Genomic DNA, 26,854 nt, shown 5'->3' on the forward strand with positions numbered 1-26,854 from the left:
TGGCTATTTTCATGGAGCTTGTAAGCTAGTAGGGGCAGATAAAATATTATGATTTTGTGTCTATCCCTAATTATTATGAGAATACTGTTTAGTAGATTGGAGGTCAGCAAAAATTCATACTTCTCTGCTGCATCCTCCAAATAGATAATTTCATTTGTCATATTGATCAAAGTAATTCCTAATACACATATTATTTGTGGATAGCAAATCATGTTTTTAATTATAATAGGTCATTTTGATCAGCAAATCATGTTTTTAATTATAATAGGTCATTTTGATCATTATCAGCCTAATTTACTGACACTCTGGATAAGTGTAAATACATTTTAGGGAAAAAACATGTATACTTCATCATAGGTGCTAAGTTTGTTAAAAGAGAATACATAATACTTACCAAGTATTTCATTGAAATCTTAAAACTATTCTAAGGAAATGAATAGAAGCATACACAATTCTAGTTACATATTCCCTTTTTAAATAAAGAATAAATTATGTGAATAGAAATGTTGGGAAAATGAACTATACTCTGGCAGACTTCCTTTTTTTTTTTCTTGACAGAGACAGTGTAGCTTTGTGGGTAGAGAATTGGCCTTGAGTATGGAAGACCTCAATTTAAATCCCACCTCTGATTTACTGGCTATGTGGCCTTGGGCAAATCAGCTAATCTGTCAGTGCTTTAGGCAACTCTCTGAGACTATAAATTCCAGAGAAGATGCTGGCCTGCATTGCCTCTTTTATGAATAACCTATACCAATTCCCTACCCCTGATACCTTTGAAATCACAGGTCTATTTTTAAATACAGAAAAATCCCATGATAAGATTGCTTATTTTTATACATATTCATATAATATCTTCTTAAATATGACTCCATGTACAGTGAAAACAATCTGCAGTTCTGTTTACCCAGTGAACAAGATATTATAAAGAATCTCTATAAGTTTATAGTTGTGTATTATGCACAATGTTAGACATTTATTTTCAAGATATTTTCCCCAGTGCATATTTGCATATTATTTTAACTTTGTGGGTAAACTGTATTTATGTGTGTGTGTGTGCGTGTGTGTGTGTGTGTGTGTGTGTGTACTTTTCATTGTATTTGCATTATAACAAATTGTAAAAGCCCAAGAAAAAAATTTTAATTTTTGACAAGTGAAGACATGCTGAGTTCATGAAACTTAAGAAATTAAATATTTCTTTAGGGAAAAAATAGTAGGAAGAAATGGTAGCATCAAAACTAGAAGGTTTCTTTTTTTTGTTTTGTTTTTTCTTCTCTATTTTTTTAACTTAGGACATGGCTGGCTTTGTCTATATGAACTAAAAATATATTTGGAGATCCCATTAAAATATGTTTTCACAGTTCGCGTATTGAATGGAAAAGAAGTGTAAAGGGATTTGTTGGCATTTAAAAACATGTAATGCTACAAGAAGATATAATCTGAGCTTTCCAAAAAAATAGGTCTTTTAGCTAAAGTCTAAATATAAACACAGAAATTCACTATCAAATGGAGCAGCAACAATAACAGTGGTGGCTCATGAAGGTGGCGACTTTGGCATTTTCCCTCCCTCCTCTGCCAGATTTTCTTTTTTGAGAGCCTCGGATGCCTCTTGAGTTGTTTTCCTTTTTATAGCCTTTTCACCCACATGCCCTTCACCATGCATGCGTCTTAAGTATGTGATTTTTTAAAAAGATGAGTCTCTTCTTTTGAACTTCTTACCACCTCTACCTTTTCCTTCAAATTAGCTTCTTTTGAACAGTCTTCCCTTTCATCATCATCTTCCTGCCATTAATCCTATCCCATCCCATCTTGCCATGCCTACAGAACTGTATGTGTCAAAGTTCCACGGTACACTTTGTATTTCATTTTGTGTACACATAAGACACTTGAAACCACATACATTGCTCCTGACTATTCTGTTATTTTTCTTTGTGAATTCCACCCCCATGCCCCTGGCCACCCTCCCCACACACTCATACACATCATATTTCTTTCTTTTTAGGTATTTGGTTTTGAAATTTTTATATGAGCATTTCTCTACCTCCTCCTCAAATGTAAGGTTAAGCCCTTTTTTGTTTATATTGGTAGATTTTTAGAATTTCCATGGGTAGAGATCCTGTAGTACCAATATTGGTAGGAGAATGAAGCACAGTAGGGTTTAGAGCTAGAAGAGGGAGCAGGTGGTGCCTTCTGCACAGTATATGGGAGATTCTCCAGGGACACACTTGCCTTACTCAAGTTCCAAGGCATAGCAGGACACAGCTGATTTTCCTGAGTTAACAAAACACCTAACCCCTGGGCAGTTTGGCACATTAACCACTTGGCACAGTGGCAATATTTGGTTCTCATAAGAAACCATTTAAAATGGATTTCTTCCCTTAATTTTAAAAGAAAATGTAGTAGTAATACTTTAACAGAAGGATAAAATAATTTCAAGGCATGAGGGCATCAAAATCATGTTATTGGTAGCTAAGGTTTCTCCCTCCTGCTGCTCCTTCTAAAGATACAGGACTGTCCAACTTCAGCATATTGCATCTCATCCCTGAGCCTAGGATTGTCTTCCTTAAACAACTTGTAGATGATGCAAGTATTCCTAACCTTGTTTTAGAGATGATGAAACAGAAACAGAAATGCAGTGGCTTGCGAGTAAGTGCCAAAATGGTTATTTGAACCCATTTCTCAATTCAAGGCAGCAACATTATGTCTTCTTCAATACGCTTAACTTTACTTACTACTCTTACCCTTAGATGAGTATGCCTATCTCTGCCCCAAATGTACAACTATGAGGTTGGATCATATAGAGAGGGGGAAGAGAAAGAGGATTTAAGAAGTAGTGGAAGAGATTTGTATGAAATGAAAATATGAGTTAATATCATACAGGGTGTTCCTAAAGTCTGGACACATAGGCAAAAATGCATATTTTCAAGACATGAAGTGAATGAAATTTTCGACATTTTGTTTAATTGGAATATTAACAAATAACATCTTCAATATGATTTCCATCATTTATGATACAAAGGTTGATGCACTTTGCAGGATTCACATGAACTCAATGCAGTAACTCCCCGTTGCCGTGAATTTTAGCACATTCACTCTTTATGCCTTCAAGTGTGTTGCATCCATGATTTTCATTGAGTACACCTTTTCCTTTAGCATACCGCAGAAAAAAGAAGTCAAGGGGGCTAAAGTCTGTTAATATTCCAAATATTTCAAAATATGCATTTTTGCCTATGTGTCTAGATTTTAGGGACACCCCGTGGAATTTTAGTGTCAAAAGGGATCTTAGATATCATTAACACCAATTATTTTATTCTCTAAATGAAGGGATTGAAGCACCAGTTAGAGCCAAAACATGAATCATCTACCAGTCTGGTGCTTTTAGGTTCTAGAATGACCTGCTGAGAGTTCTTCGTAATCTTGTACCTTTCACTAGGAATCATGAGTTGACCTTGATTCTATAATTAGTGACTGAGGGGTAGAATTCCTACCTGATACCCTGGAGCTCTGGGATAGATTCTATGGCAATTTAGCTTCCTGCTTAGAGATACAACACACTGTAACCGGAAAAACCATGGGTTTGAGTCACAGAACTAGGGCTTAATCTCAGTTTTATACTAAGAGTATAAACTTGGTTAATTCATGACATTTTTTCTGAAATTCAGTTTCTCCAGCTATAAGATAAAGGGGTTGAATTAAATGATTTCCAGCATCCCTATCAGCTCTAAATTTGCGATCCTTTGGCTTTCTAAAAATGTGCTAAATCCCATTAGAATGTGAGTTCCTTGAGGACAGAGACTATGTAGTTGCCTCTTTGTATCCTAGCCCTTAGTACAAGACCTGGCAAATAGTAAATACTTAATAAATGTCTATTGACAACATTTTCCTGTGTCTAGTTTCTCCCCTCCAATACATCCTCAACACAGTTGCCAAATTATTATTTCAAAAACATAGATCTGACCGTATCACCACGCTATTCAAAAATATTATTTGGCTTCCTATTGCCTCTAGGATATAACACAAAATCCTCAGCTTGATGTTTGGAGCTTTCCACAATGTAGCTCCCACCTACCCTTGTTTATTTCACATTATTCCAGTTAATACACATTCTGTTTCAGAAAAAGTGACCTGCTAGCTCTTCTCCCTATAAGTCATTCCACCTCCCAACTCTGAGCCTTTGTCTAAAATTAACCCTCTTCAAATTTCTAGCTTCCTTTAAAACATAGCTTAAGTGGAACCTCCTCTATGGGACGCTTTTTTTGATACCTTGAGTTACTAACATTGAATTCAAAATTTTCTTATTTTTTTATTTACTTATAAATATGCTGCATTCCCCCAGGAGAAAGTAAGCCCTTTAACGTGAGAGAGAATTTAGTTTTTGTTTCTGTGTTCCCTGCCCTTGGTGTTGTGACTTCCACATATGTATTAAGTGCATGATAAGACCATTGAATTGAATTAAACTTAATCTTCATTTTATTGTGATTTCTAGCTTTTATAGAATGTCTTAAATATAGTAATACCATAATACGTGAAATACTTTGTCATAGGCTTGACACATTATAGGCAGTCTCAAAGTCTTAGTGTATATTTATCATATAATTGATGAATTAATGCATATTCATTACATAATCATATAATTGAGGAAAACTCTTTAAAGTTAATCTTCCTTTACTTTCTTTTTTTTCTTTTTTTTTTCTTTTTTGGCAGGGCAGTTGGGGTTAAGTGACTTGCCCAAGGTCACACAGCTAGTACATGTGTCAAGTGTCTGAGGCCGGATTTGATGTCAGGTCCTCCTGACTCCAGGGCCGTGCTCTACTCGCTGCACCACATAGCTGCGCCTCTTCCTTTACTTTCAAGGAAATCACAAGCAAAAATGAATAAGGAGAAGCAATTGTTTCCTGTAGATATTTATTATGATGATGGTTTCTATGCTGTTAGCTCTTAGTGGCCTCTGACAATATCTAATCTGTGTCATTATCCTTCTTTTTTAGATGAACAAGAGATAGTACAAAAACGGACTTTCACAAAATGGATCAACTCTCATCTGGCTAAGGTAGTAAATATTATTGTATTTTAATTAAACTTGGTGCATGATACGAAGAAAGTGTTATTGCTACTTACTCAGTGACTTTGGAATCCATAATAATTTAGTCCAGGTCCATAAAACAATGCAGCCTATTGGTCAGCAACTAATTGGTCAACAAAAAACAATAAATAATTAAATCGTATATGTGTCTATCAGGTATAATTTCTTTGCAGTCGACCCTGTTAATCCTTGTGAAATATTTCAACGTAGGCTCTTTTCTAAATTATGTGATCATTAGACATAGATTTACTAATGGAAATATTTTTTTCTGTCGTTGAAACTCTCAAAGTGATACATAGAGTCTTTTGATTCACCTGGGTGGTTGCAAAAATAACATAAAAGTGTTACAGAAGGGCTACATCTTAGCACCTTGGTTCCTTGGCCCAAATCATTCTCACAACGGAGCTTGAGGTATTATGACATTATCCAGTTTTTAGTAACCCCACGTATACATTGTAATCTGTCTTTCATCTATGTTGTAATACAAGGTTAATCATAATCTATTCTGGGGATAGACAGGTCCTGATCAGTACAAATAATGAATTCCCCTAGCATTGTTCAGATTCACACTGTGTATGTCTATTGGGTTTGAATCAATGACCATATTTTACACAATACTTTGAGGGGTGTTAAGAGGGAGGGATTTGTTTTGTGTGGGGTAGGGGAGAGGAGTGTTCTTGGTAATTTTTCTCACTATTTGGCACCTAAAATAAAAATGATCTCAAAAGCTTTTGCATTTTATTTGGAAAAACAAATACAGACTTCAAGAGAACCTCTGAATTCATTCTGTCAGGATATTTGAGTTGAGGCTATCATCCCTAGACTGATAGGAGCTACTGTTTGAGGTAACACTAAAAGTAGTTTCTGAAGTGATGATGATGATGGGGGTGGGGAGGGGATATTGCTCACAATGACTCAAAATCCATTCTGTTCCTTCTCATTGTCTTTCCTGTATTTTTTAGCAAAGGGAAAAAGGGGGAAAATAGTATAAAATCCGGACCCCTCCACGGAGCCATGGTGGTTGGTTGGTACCCAGAATAACAAACAAATTCTGCAGCTTTGGAAATACTTCTTGATTGGGGTGGGGAGGAGAGAGGCAGGGCTTGGTGCAGAGCTCCCTTGAGCCTGTCTTGACAGGGCTCAAGGCTGGGGATCATTTGCATGGGGTGTATGGGGTGTTGATAAGTCCAATGAATTCAAGTACCTAATGCCTATGTGAGGACAGTTTGATTCTTAGAATGCATATATGCAAATGCTTGAGCATTTAATGTGGGATCAATTTTCTTTTGAAAAGTGTGAAAGGTTATGTTTTCAATCAATTGTATAGGAGGGAAAGAAGTTTTGCTGACTGAGAAAAAAATTATTAAAAAAGAAAAATATGAAAGGACATTCCAGGTGTTGAGTTGTTATAACTTGGAATGCCCTTTCCTACTTTTCAAAATGACAATGGAAACACAATGAAAAAAATGGCAGTATTCCATGTTTGTAGGACATATAGGGCAGATTTATCAATACTTCCTCTTAGTCTTATTAGTAGGTAAATATTTCATGAACTCCAGATGAAATATGATCTGTCTTCTTGATTGGAATGCAGTAGAGTATAGCTGCTGCTTATGATTCAGCAAGTTGTATCAGGCATGAAATGACTTTCCACATCCTGGAAATGATAACTCATTAATAGAAAAGAGTTTTTTAAAATTTTTATTTATGACTACAGTTTAGTTTAAGATGGTTAAGTCTTTTTTATGGCCTTGTATTCTTCTGTTCCTAAAATATTGCAACATGGTACTAAATATTTTCTAAGATGTTTATTTTTCTTGAATAGATTTGCTTTGATTTGCAATATACCATAATAATTTAATTCTGTTTCATTTTATTTTAATCTGTTGGATGTTGATTGCCCGTTTTGATCAATGAAAATACTGTTTGGAAATTGCATTGGATTTGGAAGCAAGAGAAAGCTAGGCTCAAATTCCATCTCTGACACTGAGACTGAGTGACCACTGGAAAATTGCTTAATTTTTTCAGCCTCAATTTTCTTTACCTACACAATGAAGGTAATTATAGTATTCACCTCAGAGGGATTCAAGAATGAAAAAAATAATATATTAAAGTTCTTTGCAAACCTTGAGGAGCTAAAGAATGCCCATTACAACAACTAGTGCTACTGTTGTTTCTACTTCTCTACGATAACTGCTGTTATTCTCACAGTCCCCAGGAACAATCCATGTTCATTCCTACTTTTATCCCTTGGTCATGTTCTTCTCCATCCCCTGACTGGAATTTTCTCTCTTCTTTGGAATCAAATCTTACTTATCATTTGAAGCTTACACAAGTTGTATATCTACCATGAACCCTCTCATAACCAAAAAAGAACTATGTAGTTGGAGGACCTGAGTTCAAATCCTGCCTCTTGAGCTGTTACCTAGAGTCATTCATTTATCTTACCTCGATTTTAGTTTGCTCAGCTACCAAATGGCATTCAAGGTCTGTTACAGATCTAGATTTATGAATCTAATACATTTATTTATTTCCCTATCCTTTAAATCAGTTACTCAATCAAGAATTATTTTTTGAGTCATGGTTTTGCCTTTACAAGATATTGGTGGGGGATACTAACAACTCCCGAAGAATGTAGTTTTATACCACATGGATGAGTATTTGGTCCTATCTTGTGTTGTATTTTTCATTGTAGGTTCATGTGTTTTAGTTTGGTATCTCCAACTAGATCACAAGCTCCTTAGACTCAGTCATTCAGCAATCAAACATCTATTAAGTGCTTACCATGTGCCAGGCACTGTGCTAAATTCTAGGGATAGAAAGTAAGACAAAAAAACTCAGTCTCTGGTCTCAAGATGCTCTTTATAGCACCTAGCACAGTTTTGTTTTTTTTTTTTTTACAGATAGGTGGCTCAACAAAACTTTTTAAATTAAAAAAAATGCTCATGAATTGAATACTGTCTTGCTCTTATTTTTAGACAAAAAAAAAAAAAAGATCAGTACAGATAAGGTATATGGCCTGTGTAAGCTATTGTCATTTTAGGCATGAGTCACTAATCTGATTCCCAAATTAGCCTTAGATTCAGACTAGTGTCAGAATATTTTTCTAATACTTATCACAGCTAGCCAAACCAAAGTGTCATTATTACTAATTTTATCTGGCTAGCAAAGTAGTGATCCAGTCATAGAATCACAGAAGTCATATAATTTCTTGCCTTAAAGATAAACTCCTCATGAACTGTCTCTGACATGCGCTTTGCTCGGATTTTTCTCAAACATCTCTCAGGAGGCAGAAAGAGTATGATTTTATGGTCTTCTGCAGGATTAGTTTAGTATGTCAATATCATATTCATTAATAGTATAGATATTTCTTTCTATAAAAAGTTAGAATTTTATGGTAATTTATGTGTACTTAAGGAAGATATTGATTGAGGGAACATGTTTTCATCATTGTAAGATGAGAAACTTTGAATAGGGATATGAATCAAAAAATAGAAAATACAGAAATTGCAATCTTTAAATATTCATTGTTTCAGTATGAAATATTGAAATGTGAATAGTGACTATCTGGGATTTTATACTTCATAGTGACATATTTCCACTAAGCTCCACCACCATGCAGGAGGAGTGGAGTGGTTAAACTACTGTTTGTGATGATCAATCTGGGACAGATGAGGGCAGCTGTGAGGGTTTAATGTAAGCTACATTATCAATTGGAAAACTAGTGGTCAGGAAGGGAAGGAGGAAAAGGTAGGTGCAGAAGAGAAACACAATCCAGGTGTGAAATAAGATGACATTGAGAAGTAGACACAAGAGGGGACAGACAGTGGGAGAAGTGGAACAGAAAAACCAAGAGAAAAAAACCAGGAAGAAACCAGAACTGGACTGGTCATGGTGGAGTTAAGGTGCTATTTAAAAGGAATGTCTGCCAATGGCTTTCTTTTGCTCATGAGTGAGAAGCTTATATTTTTGTTATACCCTAAAACAGACTCTACATTGAAAACTGGGAAGCAGACGCCATCTCTATTCCTCATATGTCTTACTGGAATCCAAAGTTTTGGCTTAATGGGGTACTATTACTAAATGTTACCATTCTGAACCGGACTATTCTAACCAATACAAGAATATGTAAGCTCCTCGAGGGCAGATACGTGTGTGTGTGTGTGTGTGTGTGTGTGTGTGTGTGTGTGTGTGTGTGTATGAGACAGAGAGACAGAGACAGGCAGAGGGTATGTGTGTAATTTTGTTTTGTATCATATATACTTTGCCTGGTACCTTTTATACAGTAGATACTGAATAAAGGCTTATTGGTTTGAAAGAGTAAAGGGAGGGTCCAAATGGAAGACAATATGACTCCATACTACTACTTTAGATTTATTTTGCCTCACCTAGAAATGGTGAGTGTGGACCCAGGTTGATCAGATCCAGAACAAGAGTGAATCATTGTTTGAGTTCAGCAAAAGCATGCTCAGTTGTAAAATATGCTTGGACTCAAATTCGGATTCCTCACTACAGGAGGAAAATCTATGGGGAAAAAGTACTTTGGGAAAGAATTAATAGGTAGTAGTAGCACTGCAATAAAAGAAAAGGAACAAAGAGAGTTCCAATAAAGCATTAAAAAAGTATAGCAGAACAATGTAGTTCAGAAGGGGACACAGCCAAACAGAGAACTTTTGTTACTATCACATTAAATTTAATACACACTTAAAACTAAGTATCAAGTTCACAGTTACAATACAATCCTCTTTTCTGTTCATCTTTGTGTTTTAAAATTTACGTGTTTGTTTATGTTTAAGTTCATAATAAAACAGAAAATTGAATTAATAAAGGAAAGCAAAGACTTAATTGTCAGTGTTAAACTGTAACTTTAGAAATCTTTGTAGAATTCAGCTTCATGGGTGACTTCCAGTTCAGTATGACATTAATGTCTCTTTCCCCCTTTATAGCCTATAATATGCTTGAAGAACTATATCTCTTCCGAGCCAACTTTGTGCCTTTCTAGTCTGAAAAGAAATATTGGTTCCAGAAACAGGTTAAGACAGTTATGAGAATTCTGGTCAGGGTCTTGGGAATACATGAGTGTACTGTCTAGATAAAAGAACCATCTCTTAGTCTAGGGAATAATGGGAAATGTCATTCATGAAATACTGGAAAACTGCTAGAGCATTGAAAAAGCTTGAATAGCAAGCATCATTGTGGATTTGAGCTGTATCCAAGGTCTGGCTTATACCCTTTTACTCAAGTTTCTTTCTTATGTGGATCAAATTTAAGTTCCCTAGAGGTACATTATAATAAAAATATTGAACCTATAGAAAGTAAGGGATTAACAGAACAAAGTATCTACCCTATACTGTAATTGTATTTAATCCTCCAAAGCTATGGCAATTCTGTTCCCCTTTCCTTCCTGTTTCCCCATGAATAACTCTAAGGCCTCCACAGGTAGTAGAGATTGCTAAATGAACATCAGATATAAGTTGCTATTCAGAGACACAGACATCAAAGTTCTTGGATCCAGTTCTATAGTAGAGATACCAGATCAAGATCTGTGTCTCCTGAGAAATGTTGATTACACAATTATGTAGTTTGAGTCCAAGCATACAAAATATCTCAAAGGCCCTAATAGTTATCGAGAGAATTGGGAAAACATTATTTTTTTGTAATTTAAATTTATTTATTTAACATATTTAGTTTTCAGCATTGATTTTCATAAGAGTTTGAATTACAAATTTTCTCCCCATTTCTACCCTCCGCCCCCCACTCCAAGATGGCATATATTCTGGTTGCCCTGTTCCCCAGTCAGCCCTCCCCTCTATCACCCTGCTCCCCTCCCATCCCCTTTTCCCTTCCTTTCTTGTAGGGCAAGATAAATTTCTACGCCCCATTGCCTGTGTATCTTATTTTCTAGTTCCATGGAAAAACTTTTTTTTTGTTTGTTTTTGAACATCTGTTTTTAAAACTTTGAGTTCCAAATGGAAAACATTATTTTAATGTTGAAGACTGGAATGTTCTACTGGAAATGACAATACTAAGTATAGTAGAGTGATATGGATACTAGCAAAATGAGTTCCCTAAAATCCAGGTGTTGTAGAGGCCACAACAGTATACCTTTAAGATCACCAGGAATAAGAAGTAATAAATCATGTTCAACATGAACATTTCATGCTGAATTTCATTATGACTCTTCAGGGCTTATGTTTTATGGTTCAAAAAACCAGAGAGGCGCAACCCATCAGTTGTTAGTACCATCACCATATATGCATATTTATCCATCTCCTTTCTCCCTTCCTTATTTTCTCTCTCTCGCCATCACCTCCCTCTGAATCAAAGTCTAGGATGCTCAGGTAAAGTTGTGTAACCACAAACTTTGATGGGAATAGGAATTACTGTGATGGTGGTGGATCAGACACACACACACACACAAACACATGCACACATGCGTGCATGTATGCACAGACACATACTTTGGCCATGGGGACTGTGGCCATCATCTTGCACTCTGAGACACAGAAAAAGAATGCAATCAAGAAAAGTCAAAAATAGATCTTCAAAACACTAGATCTGTGACTATTCAAGCTTTGGGGAATTTAGTAGGAATTGTAAGTTCTTGTGTTCCATTGATAGCTGATGACATGCCATATAATGGGGCCTGTAGATCTCAAAAAAATAATTCTTTTGCTATAAGGAGCTCTTTCTCTCCTATAACATTATTTTGCTTTGTTAGTTTTGATTTATATAAGAACATAGGCCTAGAGCTGCAGTGGTTTGGAAAAACCACCAGCTTTAGAGAAGATGGTCCTGATCATGGAAATCTGTACATCAATCTATAGCAAAAATGTTGGTTATGCAAGTGACAGTATCACAGAATTCTGTGAATTCTAGTTAAAATTTTTAACTGATGGAAATTGCTTTTTGCGATTCAAGGAAGCCTTTGCCTCTGGGGCTCAATGAAAAATCTTTTGATGTTTGATTTGATCTGCCAGGGTTGTCATTATTGTAGGGAATCATTAGATAAAATAGCATCACCATCCCCGGAGCCCTAGATAGCATGACTAATCCTTCATAATATTGGGGGTACCCAATTGAAATATGGTTTCTACTTTATGCAGCTCCATCTTTATCCCTTAACAGCATAAACAACATCCTAAGAACTACACTGCATATTTTTTAAAGCTGGCACTTTTTGAGGTTGACAAATGGCATGCGCTGACATAACTGCTTGAAGACTATGCAGACCATTTGGTCGTGCTGAGAAAGATTTTTAGAGTAAATCAAGATGTCACTAAAGTACATCACCAATCTTCAGCTCAGCAGGTTTTGAAAAATGTGGTTCATAAATTTCTGGAATGCTGCAAGGGCAAACAACATGATGTATATTAATACTGTAAAACCAAATTTAGAACTCTGTCTTTAAACACCTCCATTCTGAATCCTTATCATATTGTATGTCTCCTCTAATTCTAGCTTGCCGGTTATTTCCAGTTGTCCTAGTGCAGAGGAAGTGGTTGCAGAAGATAATAGCCATCATGATAAAATAGTCATGATGCAGATATTTAAGTCCCTACTTTTTCTTAAACAAATGAAATGGGATTTGTGTATATGCGCAAAAATATTTATAGCAATTCTCTTTGTTATAACAAAGAACTGGGAGATAATAAGATATTCATCAATTGGGGAATGGCTGAAGAAATTATAGTAATGTGACTATCATGGAATACTATTGTCTTGTAAGAAATGATGAAAGGGATGGTTTCAGAGAAACCTGGGATGATTTATAAACTGATGCAGAATAAAATGAGAAAAAGGAAACAATTTAAACAACAACACAAATATTGTGAAGACAAATATTTTAAAAGATTCAATTACTCTAATCAAATCAATTACCAACCACCATTCCAGAGGACCAAATATAAGTATGCTTTATGCCCCCGACAAAGATAGATTCAAATTATAGAATGTGACATACATTTTTCAGACACACCCATTTGTATTTCTTAAATTTCTTGCAAGGTTGTTTTTATTATTTTATGTTTTTTATATTTTTATTTTTACCGAATTTGGGTGTGGAGTAGAGAGGGAGAGGGGAGCTAGGGATGGGGTTGCCCTCCCCAAAAAAGAAAAGTTATAGAAACATGTTTTTGAAATGAACAGAAGAGTTTATTGATGTGTAGTTGATATTATTTTTGATCTGCCTAATTTGTACAGAGTATCATATTAAGTCATTTCTATTTTGAGAGGAAGAAAAGAAAAAGATTCAAGCTTAAGCTGAAAACTTTCATTGTGAATCACATTATAATTTGACAATATTCATTTAAAATATTTTTTATAATTAGTGTTCTGTGGGAGGACTCTGTCATTTATTTTGACCTTTTCACCAACCAAAGTAATAATAGCTAGCATTTATATAACCCTTTAAGGTTTGCAAAGTATTTTATCCTCATAACCCCCCTGGGAAGTAGGTGCTATTATTATGGCCATTTTTAGAAATGGGGAAATTGAAGGAGACAGAGGTTAAGGAACTTTCCTGGGGTCATACAGGTAGTAGGTGTTTGGGATTGATTTTAAATTCAGGTCTTCATGATTCCAGTTCCAGCACTTTATCCAATTGTACCACCAGCCACCTCTATACAAAAACAAGAAAATTAAACAAAACATGAAGATTATTTACTTCTTTTCCAGGATGTGGTACCATTTTGAATGTTTCCAAGTTTTCTGCAGTTTATGCCTATAATGACAGTTTTCTTTCTTTCCCCCAGAACACTTCCTGTATTGGTAGATATAGGTAGTATCTCAGAACCTTGACTCTGTTGCACTAATTTAAGGTAATTTTATGCCCTTGATCACAGATCTTGGCATCTTGGCTAGATCTGTGCATATAAAGTTAGGCCATCAAGACTGTGTAGGGAAAGAAACAGTTGTATGAACACAGAAGAAAAGGCATATCTTCTGAATGAGGTCAAGAGCAAATCACAAATACTCAAGATATTTGGAAGGCACAGCCTCACCAATTGACCTAGTGGGGAGATGATCCCTTTGGAAAGTAAATTCTTCAAAAAATTTTTGCACTATATATCCCTAGTGTCATTGTTCTGAAGTAATTCTCTCAACTAGATTAAGAAAAAATTAATATTTATATCTGAAATTTATATGGCTTCAAGGTTTGCAAAGCATTTTCATACAAACCTCATTTGATTGAGATTATATCTAGTCATAAGAGAGTCTTGCTACTTCCAGGTGTTTAGTACTAGAACTGTGAACAAGTTAATGTGAGCAAAGCTAAACTATGGAGGGCCGGGCTGGATTTGTTTATATGTGTCTTGTCTGTGATTCAGGGTACATATAGTGCTAAGTAGTCAGTGGTTCTGCTAACTAGGCAGGTTCAGAACCGTAGACAGCTCCTACATTCATAACAGCAAAGCTTAAAATTATGACTTGGACTCTTAGAGTATTGTGGGGAAAGGAAAGGAAGAAAAAAGAAAACGTACTTTCTTTATTAAGTATAATTTTACTTTCCTGTGAGGGAAGGTAATTTACATCTATTTGCTGTGTTTAATTTTTTTTGGTCAGACTTTTTCCTGGATAGTGGAAATTCCGGAGTGAGTAGGGGCTAATAGAGGGTTTAAAAGTTAGATCATTGGATTTGAGGTGAAAAAATAGAGTGCTACTACTGTTGAGTAGATATTTAATTTTATGAAAAGAATTGAAATGAAAGAAAAAATAAAAAATTAAATTGAAAATTGGAAAATTGGAAAAAAAGTGTTGAAACTGAGGAAGTAGTGTTTAATATTTATACTAGGAAACTTGTAGTAAATTCCTTTTTACTAGTTCTCTTCAATCGCAAAATTGTTTTAACAAATTATTTGCTGCTAAACAACAAAACAAACTCCAACTTTTACTGATGACATTATATTACATTGTAATACTACTGTATTATAAATATTGTGACAACAGTAAGATGAGACAGAGTGGAAAAGGAGAGTACAGTCTGTTCTCAAAAAGCTCTTATTAAAGTAGAAATGCTTACAAAAACAGAAAGATATAATCAAGCCCCCCTTTTTTTAGTTTTCCCAGATGTGAATTCTCCAAAATTGGTGTAATTATCTGTTTTTAGGTTTGTTTTGCTTTTAAAGCAAAGCGTTCATATTTCCAAAATATGTAAAACATTACGAATTAAAAATATGCTCTACTGTATTTGTCCACAAAATGAATGCTATTTGTTTATTTAATGAACCTGATAATTCTTTCTATAAACTGAGAGGGTTCTCTATAGTATAAAACCTATAATCTTCTGAATATTAAAGGAATTTAAGCGTATTAAACTCTTAATTCTCAAATCTTAAAGATGCCTGGTGAAGTGTCACATACACTTGTAATGCAAAGTACTAAAGGTGGCTGGGGCTAGCGGATCTCCCGAACTTTGGGATTCTGAACTACTGTAGGCTAATCTGATAATATGTCTATGCTATTTAGTATTAATATGGCAAATTGGCAAGGTGCAGGGCAGGACTACTAAAATGCCTTAAGTCAGAGCAGACTGGCCTACCCTGCAAATGGTGCAGATAAAAACTCCCACATTGATTAGACTGATTAGATTGATTAGAAGAGTAGGACCAAACTTGTGAATGGCCCATGTTATTCACAGCCTAGGTGAGACAGGGAGACCCAGTCTTTAAGAAAAAAAATTCTTAATGTAATGAAAGAAGATGTAGTACCTTTAATTAGCTCTAGATTGATAATGAGATAGAATTGTTAACTAAAAGGTTACTGATTCATTTTCAGTTGGTCACTAATAAACTCTCTGAAAGATATTTCTAGATTGAATTTAAGCTTAATCTTTTCCCTTGTCTGTTCTGATTCATTTGGTAGTTGATTCCACATTAATTGCCCATAGATATTTTTTTTTCCATCTCAAATGAGTGCCCGAAGGGAACATAACCCTCAAGCTTCCCTTTCACAAATGGAAGTAGCATTTCCAGAATGTATATCTCCAAGCAATTGCTAATAGGAAAGCATGTAGTCTTCCACTATGATGACTCTAGGTACACTATTCTTAGCTCTGTGAACATATGCTGTTCTAGCCAAACTTTGTGGGTTTTAGGCATAAGGCCCTAAGAATTGGCAAAGGTGGGAGATGGAGGGATCTGTGCATTTTTTAAAAATGAAGTTGATGTTTAAAATGATTAACATTAGTCCTCATGAATTTTAATTCTCTAAATAAAATAAGATTCTAGTTGACAACAAGATCTTAGTCTTTTTAAATTTATTTTTTATTTTTAATTTACAACACTCAGTTTCGCAAATTTTTCAGCTCCAGATTTTCTCCCCCTCCCTCTCTTCCCCCCCTCCCAAGATGGCATGTAATGCGATATAGGTTCTATATATACCTCCACATTAACCTTATTTTCACAATAGTTCAGTTATAAAGAAGAATTATAACCAATGGAATGAACCATGAGAAAAAAGACACAAAACCAAAAAAGAAAAAAAGGGGAAGGGGGATAGGAGAGAGCAAATAGTTTGCTTCAATCTGCATTCAGATGCAATATTTCTTTCTCTGGATGTGGATTGCTTTTTCCATCATGAGTCTTTTGGAGCTGTCTTTGAACCTTGCATTGATGAGAAGAGCCAAGTCTATCAAAGTTAGTCCTTTTTCTCTATTTTATTTGTGTAAGCATTTAGAGATATAAAACTTCCCCTAAGAACTGCTTTTGCTGCATCCCATAAGTTTTGGTATGTTTCTGATTATTATCATTTTCTTGAATGGAGTTATTGATTGTTTCTATGATTTGTTATTTGACCCACTCATTCTTTAGGATTAGAGTATTTAGTTTCCAATTAATTCTTAGTCTATCTTTCCATGGTCCTTTATTGCAAATAATTTTTATTGCATCATGATCTGAAAAGGATGCATTGACTATTTCTGCCTTTCTGTGCTGGATTGTTAGTGGACCTAGTACATGGTCAGTTTTTGAGTATGTCCCATATACTGCTGAGAAAAAGCTATATTCCTTTCTATCCCCATTCTGTTTTCTCCAGAGGTCTATCATGTCTACCTTTTCTAAAATTCTATTCACCTCCTTAACTTCTTTCTTGTTTATTTTGAGGTTAGATTTATCAAGTTCAGAGACAGGGCAGTTGAGATCCCCCACTAGTATAGTTTTGCTGTCTATTTCTTCCTGTAACTCCTTTAACTTCTCCTCTAAGAATCTGGATGCTATACCACTTGGTGTGTATATGTTAAGTAATGATGTTACTTCATTGTCTATGATGCCTTTTAGCAGGATATAGTTTCCTTCCTTATCTATCTTTGCTTTTGCTTTGTCTGAGATTAGGATTGCTACCCCTGCTTTTTTTTTTACTTCAGCTGAAACATAATATGTTCTACTCCAGCTTTTTACCTTTACCCTGTGTGTATCCCCCTGTTTCAAATGTGTTTCTTGTAAACAACATATTGTAGGATTATGGTTTTTAATCCATTCTGCTATCCGCCTCCGTTTTATGAGAGAGTTCATCCCATTCACATTCACAGTTATGATTACTATCTGTGTCTTTTTCTCCATCCTATTCCCCCCACCCAGCTGTTTATGCTTTTATTTCTCCCTTCTCCTCCTCAAAAGAGTTTTGCTTTTGACCACTGCCTTCCTCAATATTCCCTCCCTGTCAGCCCCCTTCCCTTATCTTATTCTTTTCCCTTACTACTTTTTCCCTCCCTGGGTCTGGAATTCTCTTATTTCATTGAATGTCCATCTCCTTGCTTGAAAGATCATGCTCAGTTTTGCTGGGTAGTTGTTCCTTGGTTGTAGTCCAAGTTCCTTTGCCTTTCAGAATATCATATTCCAGTCCCTCCAGTCTTTTAATGTAGAAGCTGCAAGGTCCTGTGCGATCCTGACTATAGTTCAACAGTATTTGAATTTGTTTCTAGCTGCTTGCTGTATTTTCTCCTTGACCTGATAATTCTGGAATTTGGCTACAATAGTCCTTGGAGTTTTCAATTTGGGATCTCTTTCAGGGAGGGATTGGTAGATTCTTTCAATGACTATTTTACCTTCTGGTTACCTTGGAGAAGTTTTTCTTGTTGATTTCATGGAACATACTGTCCAGGGTCTTTTTTTCATCAAGGCTTTCCAGTAGACCAATAATTCTTAAATTATCTTTCCTGGATCTATTTTCCAGGTCAGTTGTTTTTCCAATGAGATATTTTACATATTCTTCTATTTTTTCATTCTTTTTTAATTTGTTTTGGAAGGAGAAAGGCAGGACAATTGGGGTTAAGTGACTTGCCCAAGGTCACACAGCTAGTAAGTGTGTCAAGGGTCTGAGGCCAGATTTGAACTCAGGTCCTCCTGACTCCGGGGCTGGGGCTCTACTCACTGCACCACCTAGCTGCCCCTATTTTTTCATTCTTTAAATTTTGTTTGACCGATTCTTGATGCCACATAGAGTCATTGGCTTCTACTTGCCAAATTCTAATTTTTAACAAATTGTTTCCTTCAGATGGATTCTGTACTTCTCTTTCCATTTGGCCAATTTTACTTTTCAAGGAGTTATTTTCTCCTTTTAGATTTTGTACCTCTTTATCCATTTTACTTTTTAAAAATTTATACTCATTAGTGGTTTTTTTTTCCATTTTTTCTTTTACCTCTCTAATTTGGCTTTTAAAATCCTCCTTGAACTCTTCCAGGAATGTTTTTTGGGCTTGAGACTAGTTTATATTCCTTTTTGAGGTTTCAGATGTGGGTACAGTATCAATGTTGTCCTTTTCTGAATTTGTATTTTGATCTTCCCTGTCTCCATAGTAAGATTCTATGGCCTTTTTCACTTTTCTAGTTTGCTTCTTCATGGTGATTACCTTTTTCGTAGCTTTTAAAATAGATCTCTGCTTCTGGGGCCCAAGGGGCTCTGTCCCAAACTTCTTGTGCTGGGAACTAGGGGCTTGGTTACTGGTTTTATGTGCTGTGGCCTCTGGTTTTGTCAGTTAGAAGCTATATAATGCTGCAGCTCACCTAGTGCTGAGCCAGAGCTGGCTGGTATGCCAAGGATATAGGCCCAGCGAAGTCTTTCTTAGTTTCTCCAGGGTTACACTGAAGCTCGCAGCCTGAGGTGTAGGGAAGGGGTGGTCTGGCTGCTGTTCTGTTTGTCCTATTATTTTATGGCTATTAAATTTATAGACATAAAGACAGTAATTTCTCAGATATAAAAATTTCCTAGGTGAGAAAACGTTCTTTACTAATGCAAGTCAGTGCCTTTTTTGCAATTTATAATCTGAGAGGATCAACACAAGCATATGTAATTTTGTCTTGGCTTTAATTCCAAAGATTATTGTGGAATTTGTTTGTTTGTTTTTTTAACTTTGTAAATTGCTGGCTCATCTCAGTGTCAAAATTCATGGCATTTGGATGGATCCAGGATATATATTTTATAACCACTAATCATTCCACTAATTATCATTTTAAAAAAATTTTAGCATAACTATTTTCTTGTCCAAAAGCGTCTTTTAAAATATATTTTTCTCTAACACTCCTAACTCCCAGATATTCAATTTTGAGAATATATTCTTGGTTTTCTGTTATAATATGTTGAAATAATGTTTATAACAGAGAAAATAAGTGCTACCTACCATTCTTAACTGCAGTATTTTCACTGCTGATTTCAAGCAGGACTAAGTTATTCCCGCAGTTACATTTTGGATATTTCCTCTGAATTGACAGATAATGGCCTGAGCCATTGAGGAAGAGGAAATCATGGTTTTCTGAAAAAACAAAGAGGAAAGGAAAATGAATAATGTTTTATCTTTGCCAAGTGGTAATGGAAAATAATCACAGTGAAGCATTTTTTTAAACAAGGCATGAGGTAACAACAGCTTTAGATAGTCAAGATCAGAATACAAACACACCTTCATCCTCTTGAACCTAAACCTATTTAAAATATTAAACTGTGTTAACATTAAAATGTCCAAACCACTTGGACATAGAATTCACTTTACTCAGCTACTGTTTGTTGTCATAACCCAGAATTAATGGATCTCTTAAATGCAAACTTGGAAATTAGTATGACAGTTTGCTACACACAGACTTCTCTTTACTCACTGTGCCCTGTATTTATGCTTATTTTTTCAGCATACAGCTGTTGCTGCTATTTGGTGACACTTTATAAACTAGCTTTGGCCCAGGGTTTTCCTCTGAATTGTATCAGTCTGTGGAATGGAGTCCACTCAAAACCAAAGCTTCCAAAGTTGACTGTTGGTTTTTGTGGGGGAAGAGTGGACATGAGCTGGGTGGTGATTCTCACTAGTGCCTGACTTGGGCATTGTCTGCCTACAGCTAATGAGGGGGTGGATGGGAAACAAATTGCAGTATGTGAGAAAAGTTTTGTGACTGTCTCAGATTGTGAATATGAGTCATAGCCAGTAAGTGTTCACTCTCTTTTGTTTTTAGCACTGAAATGAATGAAATACAAGGTGCTGATTGTCGTTATCTATCATATCTCTTCAGACAGTGTTTGTTAAGGGCATGTATTTGGGCATACTTGGGGAAAAAAATTCCTGTAGACCCAACTTCTTATCACATGACATTAAAGCACTTTGTACAGTATCTGGCATATAATAGAGTTTTTAATAAAAGCTCCCTCCTTACCTTTTTGCTTTTTCTCTGTATCCACAACACCTAGCACCAATCTGTGATATAAGTAATAATTAATAAATGCCTTTTTGATGTTTTATTTAATAGAACTGAATCATGATATTTGCAAAATACTTTTTTATTTAGGTATTGTTCAGAGAAATATGGTGTAAATACATATGGAGCATATTTAATGCTAATTAATATGTATTGCAGAGTAGAATAAATTAGACACAACTTTTATGCTCTTAGAAAAAGAAATCTACTTAATTGGAATCTTTTGATATTTAAACTTTGAAAACATTTATATTGGAGACGTTGGAAAGTTCATTAGCAACAGGATGCATTGACAGTGGAAGAAAGCATGAAAAGTGTAGTCTTAGAAAGACCTGGGTTCAAGTTTGTCTGTCTTCTGATATGTATTGACTATGTGACTGTGGACAAGTCACTTAACTTCTTAGGGTTGTAGGATACTAGGTTGCTGAAGCAGATGCTGATCTGCATTGATAGAGGGTGTTTCCTCACTGGAAGTTCTCTATACAAATGAAATCACAGTCTTGGACCAAAAAAAAAAAAAAAACAGTCCTTTAGCACTGAATACTTTATTCCGGGATGAATGAGTATGTCTTTAATTTAGGTCTTATCCAAAGAAAGAGAAGCAGCATGCAAAAGTAGAAACAGAAATGATTCGAGAATCAGGACCTATGTTCAAATTCTACCTGTCACAATTAGAACCAGTTCCTTCACTGGGCCTGGAGTTGGGAAGACCTGAATTCCAATCCAGCCTTACACACTTCCTGGGCAAGTTACCTAACCTCTGATTACCTGACAAAATGGATCCACTGAAGAAGGAAAAGGCAAACCACTCCAATTTTTTGTAGAAATACTAATAATTTTGTGTATACTTTCAGGAATTTTCAATGCCTATGTAGAAACATACCTCACTTTGCAATATTTTTATTTTTACAAATTAATTAATTTATTTTTAGTTTACAACATTCACTTCCATAAGTTTTAAATTTTCTCCACCTCCCTCCTCTCCCCCCTTCCCAAGACTACGTACAATCTGATATAGACCCTACATACACATTTTTATTAAACATATGTTCACACTAGTCATGTTATATAGAATTAGAAAGTATGGGAGGAACAATGAGAAAGAAAAAACACAACAAAACAAAAAAGTGAGCAAATAATATGCTTTGATCTGCATTCAGACTCCATATTTCTTTCTCTGGATGTGGATGGCATTTTCCATCGTGAGTCTTTTGAAGTTGTTTTAGGTCCATGCATTTCTGGGAAGAGCTAAGTTTATCAAAGTCAGTCATCCCACAATGTGGCTGTCACTGTGTATAATGTTCTCCTGGTTCTGCTCACTTCACTCAGCATCAGTTCATGTAAGTCTTTCCAGGTTTTTCTGAAGTCTACCTGCTCATCATTTCTTATAGCACAATGGTATTCCATTACATTCATCTACCACAATTTGTTCAGCCATTGCCCAGTTGATGGACATCCCCTCAGTTTCTAATTCTTTACCGCCACAAAAGAGCTGCTATAAATATTTTTCTATATGTGGGTCCTTCCCTGGGGTTACACTGAAGCTTGGGGGTTGAGGTGTGAGGATGGGGTGATCAGGCTGCTGAAGGTCACCTCCTCACTGGGGCTTCACTATAACACTGGGAGACTCAGCCAGTAGTGGACACCCATTCTGCCACACAAGTGGTGTTTCTCCACCCTGGTGTCTGTGGTTTCCCCAGGAGGGTTCTGCTGGTTCCCCCATCTATGCCAAGGCAGGGAGGGCTGGGGGCGAGGGGGAGTCCTGGTGTCTGTGCTTGACTGCTCCACTCTCCTAGGGCTCAGGATCTCATGCTGGTTTGCTGAGGTGGGGCTTGTTGCTGGCTTGCTAGGACACCTCCCATCCTGTATGGGTCTACTTCAGCCATAGCAAGAAGGCCCTTTCCCATTAATCCCCTTATCCTCACGAGCTAAAAAAAACTACTGTACCACATCTAACTGCTGGTTCCACTGTTCCAGGATTTCTCCTGGGGCAGTATTTTCTGGGTTTGTCAAGGTCAGTAAGGGAGAGTGAAAGCAACTTACTGGTCATCACCATCTTGGCTCCTGCAATATTTTAACAAATAATAAAACCCTTACTTCTCTTCCCCATTCTGGGGAACACTTTAAACTTGATTGAGTTAAGATGATGAGCATGGATTTTTAGGTAGGGGAGAGGAAATGGATCAGGGAATTGACCTGTATTATGGCTACTCTCATCCATGAACTCGTTTCCCCAAAGAGGCTGTCACTGGGTGTTGCAGCAATTCAGCTAGCAGCTGCTGTGGGGGTGAAAGACCAACACAAGCCCAACAGCAAGAATGCTGTCACACAGGTTCTTTTGATCTGCTTTGCTAAGGAAAGCAACATTAAGGAGTTGACAATCTTATTTCAATCCAACATACAAATATCATTCACTTAGTTCAGGGGAAAAAGCCAGCACCCTGAACTTCAGAGCAAATACAAACAAATTACAAAGATACATTATAAACAGACCAAATACAATTCATAGTTACCAAGAAGGCATCAACATCTGGGTTCACAAGCTGGAGGGCTCTTAACTACAGCTGCCCAGAGTCTCCACATCAACACTCCTCCAAGAGTGAGAGCCCCAAGCAAATAGCTCTGTTCTCTCTTTTTATGTAGTCTTTGGACGTCATCAAATGTCATCTGAGCTACAAGAACATTGGTGCATACTATTGGCTCTGGTCTTGGCAACTCCCCTTAGGGCCCTGGGGGCTTCTTGCCCACATTGGCTTAGCACCTAGTAATTAGGGGCTTGGGCCTGGGCTTTAGCACCTAGTTAGACTCAATCAAAGAAACTTAATTAATTTAACATTCTAAAACAGTGAAAAAGTCCCAACTTAATTGCCAATACACTGGGTCATCCTAATTGTGTACCGCAGCATTTCTCAAAAGTGTATGTACCTTGAGTTTTCCCTGTTGTGCTGCAAATTACATGGAACTTACACTTATAATTGCATATGCATTCATGAGTTTCCCAAGTCCCCTTCATTGTGTCATGATTCCTAATGGCAAAGAATAATAGGTGATATAGCGAATAGAGTGTTGCTCTTAAAATCAATAAGACCTGAGTTCAAACCTTACTAGTTATTTGACACTGGGCAAGTTCTTTATGCTCTGCCTGCCCTAGTTTACTCATCTGTAAAATAGGCATATTGATAGCAACAATTTCCCAGAGTTGTGAAGATCAAATGAAATAATATTTAAAAAGTGATTTGCAAACCTTAAAGTACTATGTAAATACTAACCTTTATAGTAATCATAATTATAATTATTATTACTACCAAAAATTAAGAATTGTTAGTGTAACACTTCCCACTGTGTACAAACCCATCCTAATTTCTCTGACTGCTCCATTAGCTGGCATAAGGAAGTTACTTCATCAGCATCAACAGAGATTGTTATCAGCAGGGGAAAATGAGTCTGTCCCTGAAGGTGATACAAGGAATTATACCTACCCTTAGGGAAGTAATAATCTCTGCTCCAATCTTAAGAGGGTGCCTTTTCTATCAAAGAACCAAGATGAATGTTTGACTTCTGTCATGTAGAAACTGATTTCACTTTCATAGTCAGGTTCCTCTAACAAAAAGGATGAGGTTTATGGAACAGAAAAGAGATGCAAGATATAAATTCTTGGGGGGGGATGGAGGAGAGAGAGAGAGAGAGAGAGAGAGAGAGAGAGAGAGAGAGAGAGAGAGTGTTCAGATTGCAGTTTTTTTATCAGAAAATCAGACACATCATCTGGAAGAGACAGTTAGTTGGCATTGTCTGGAATTGTCTGCTGACTGATACTTTTGCACTGGTAAGAATTAGCTTCATAGTGTTGTATTTCCCAGAAGTTCATCTTTTTCTCTTTACTACAGTAATTTGGCATTTTTTTCTAATTGTTTTCCTTTCCTTTCCTCTCTCTCTCTCTCTCTCTCTCTCTCTCTCTCTCTCTCTCTCTCTCTCTCTCTCTCTCTCTCTCTCTCTCTCTCTCTCTCTCTCTCTAGCATTGTAACCTGAATTCCCCCAAAGGGTTGGCTTTTATCTAGATGGCAGGGGGAGAATTTTAATTGGTCTTTTCTTATAAAACATATGGATTATAGTGGTCTGGAAATGAAGTAAGGATGCTATGATCACACAAAAGAAAATTACTGCCTTTGGTCACATAATTATTTTGCCTCTGATCTTCCCATATTTCATAAGATAATCAAATTTATAGCATGAAAGTACATTAGATATTAATGAATCCATTCCCTTTATTCTACAGATGAAGAAAATAGGCTTGGATAGTTTTAAGTGACTTGCCCAAGGTCACATAATAGAAGACCCAGGATCTAAACATTCCATTTCAGATCATTTGATTCTAAATCCAGAATATTTATTTTTGAACTGGTTTTATAATTTCGTTAATACAGGGAGCTCACAATAATGAAACTATGACTTAACCTCTCAATTCCCCATGCAATTCTCTAAGACATATAAGTTTAGAACAGGTGCTCATCTGCATAGGTAGGAGGAGTTTCCTCAGTTTATATCCAGGGTAGAATTTGAACCCAGATCTTCCTGCTTCCCATGCTGACACTATTCCTCTATTGAATACAATCTTATATGCATGGCAGACTTTTTCTGGTATTAATTTTCTTCACCAATTCATGGGCCTGCTGAACTGCTTTAATTTTCTCACAAGGGAAATGCTTTTTTAGAAATAAAAGTGTATTGCTTTCTTTATCCTGTATGGTATGATATCTAATAATTGTCTCCTGTGTAGAAAAATACAAAAATACCATTTTCCAGCATTTATTTTGTCTGATATTTGTAGTAGTAATGTCTGTCTGGGGGCTTACTCAGCTATATCCTCAAATCATCACATTGTATTAGATGCACTGATCCTAGCTGCATCGCGCTACATGATAGATTTTAGTGTAATTAACTATTTATCAGAACCAGACATCTAAGCTAGATTAACTCAACATTGTCCCTTGAAGTGTGTATGATCTTCTGTCCCAATTTCTGTTTAGGCTGGAGTACTTTTCATAGTCAAAACTTCTGGCACATTATATTGGGATGGTATTGATTATGACACATTTAGAAAATACCTTAATTTTCAGCATAACTGGTACAACTCCTCTCTTTCCATTTTTTGTCTGATTCACCTGCATTCCTTGTCTGCACTTATTTACCAACTCCTTCCAATTTTTTTTTAGCCAGAATGAAGGTGTGTTTGGATTCTTGCAACAACCTTATAGCTGCTCTCTAAGCCATCAGTAGCTCCTGCACAACCTAACCAGATTAATCTTTTTGAAGTATTACCTGATTCAAAAACCCACACTGCCTCCCTTTTGTTTATTGGCTTAAGTTCAAACTATTGTTTTTGAAATATCAATTGCTGTACTATTTATTAACTATCGAACTAACCTATAAAAGCTACCTTATACTTTCTTATATACTGTCTTGAATTTTTTTCTAATTATTGCATGTACTATATGCAATACGTGGTACTGTATGTACTACATGTACTATAACTCTCTGACTAGACTGTAAAAACTTAAGAATGTAATTTGTAAAGGAGGGGGCCTATGATTGTGGATCATTTGATCAGACTCAGTTGATAATGTTGGTTAGTTTTCCTGAACTTCTTTTTTTCTCTTTATTTTTTATTCTTTGTAACAAGGAATGACATCCCAGGGTAGGGAAATGTGAAAGGAGCTATATTTGGAAATCAAGTGATATAAAACCAAAAGACACACTCACATATATGGTTGAAGACATGATCCCTTGCTATAGCATGTAAATATGTATATACATATATATTTGTGTTTATATATCCATATTGGCAGATAGATTGAAAGAGTGATCAATAGATGATAGATAGATAGGGCTAGGAGCCATGTCCTTTATCTCTTTCTGTCTGGCAAAGTATATACAACATATATGGTGTTATGCATGTATTAGACAATAAATGCATATTTTATAAATTGCCTAATCAATCTGATATTTTTCGGAATGAGTAAAGGAAAATAAAAACTGTACTCATATGTGTATTCCCAACAGAATGAGTAGCTACCATATTTGTTTTTAATGGAAGAATGATATAGAA

The 26,854-nt window shown here is 36.0% G+C and overlaps 1 protein-coding gene across 1 annotated transcript in view; it reads left to right on the top strand.

Annotated features, from left to right (window-relative positions):
• Window positions 1-26,854, top strand: part of SYNE1 (spectrin repeat containing nuclear envelope protein 1) — a 593,153-nt gene that overhangs the window by 93,603 nt on the left and 472,696 nt on the right. The window contains exon 2 of the mRNA XM_036766002.1: window positions 4,986-5,047. Coding sequence (XP_036621897.1) covers window positions 4,986-5,047 — 62 coding nt within the window. The remainder of the gene's footprint in view (window positions 1-4,985; window positions 5,048-26,854) is intronic.

The sequence above is a fragment of the Trichosurus vulpecula genome, chromosome 7 (genome assembly GCF_011100635.1).
Source record: "Trichosurus vulpecula isolate mTriVul1 chromosome 7, mTriVul1.pri, whole genome shotgun sequence".
NCBI lineage: Eukaryota > Metazoa > Chordata > Mammalia > Diprotodontia > Phalangeridae > Trichosurus > Trichosurus vulpecula.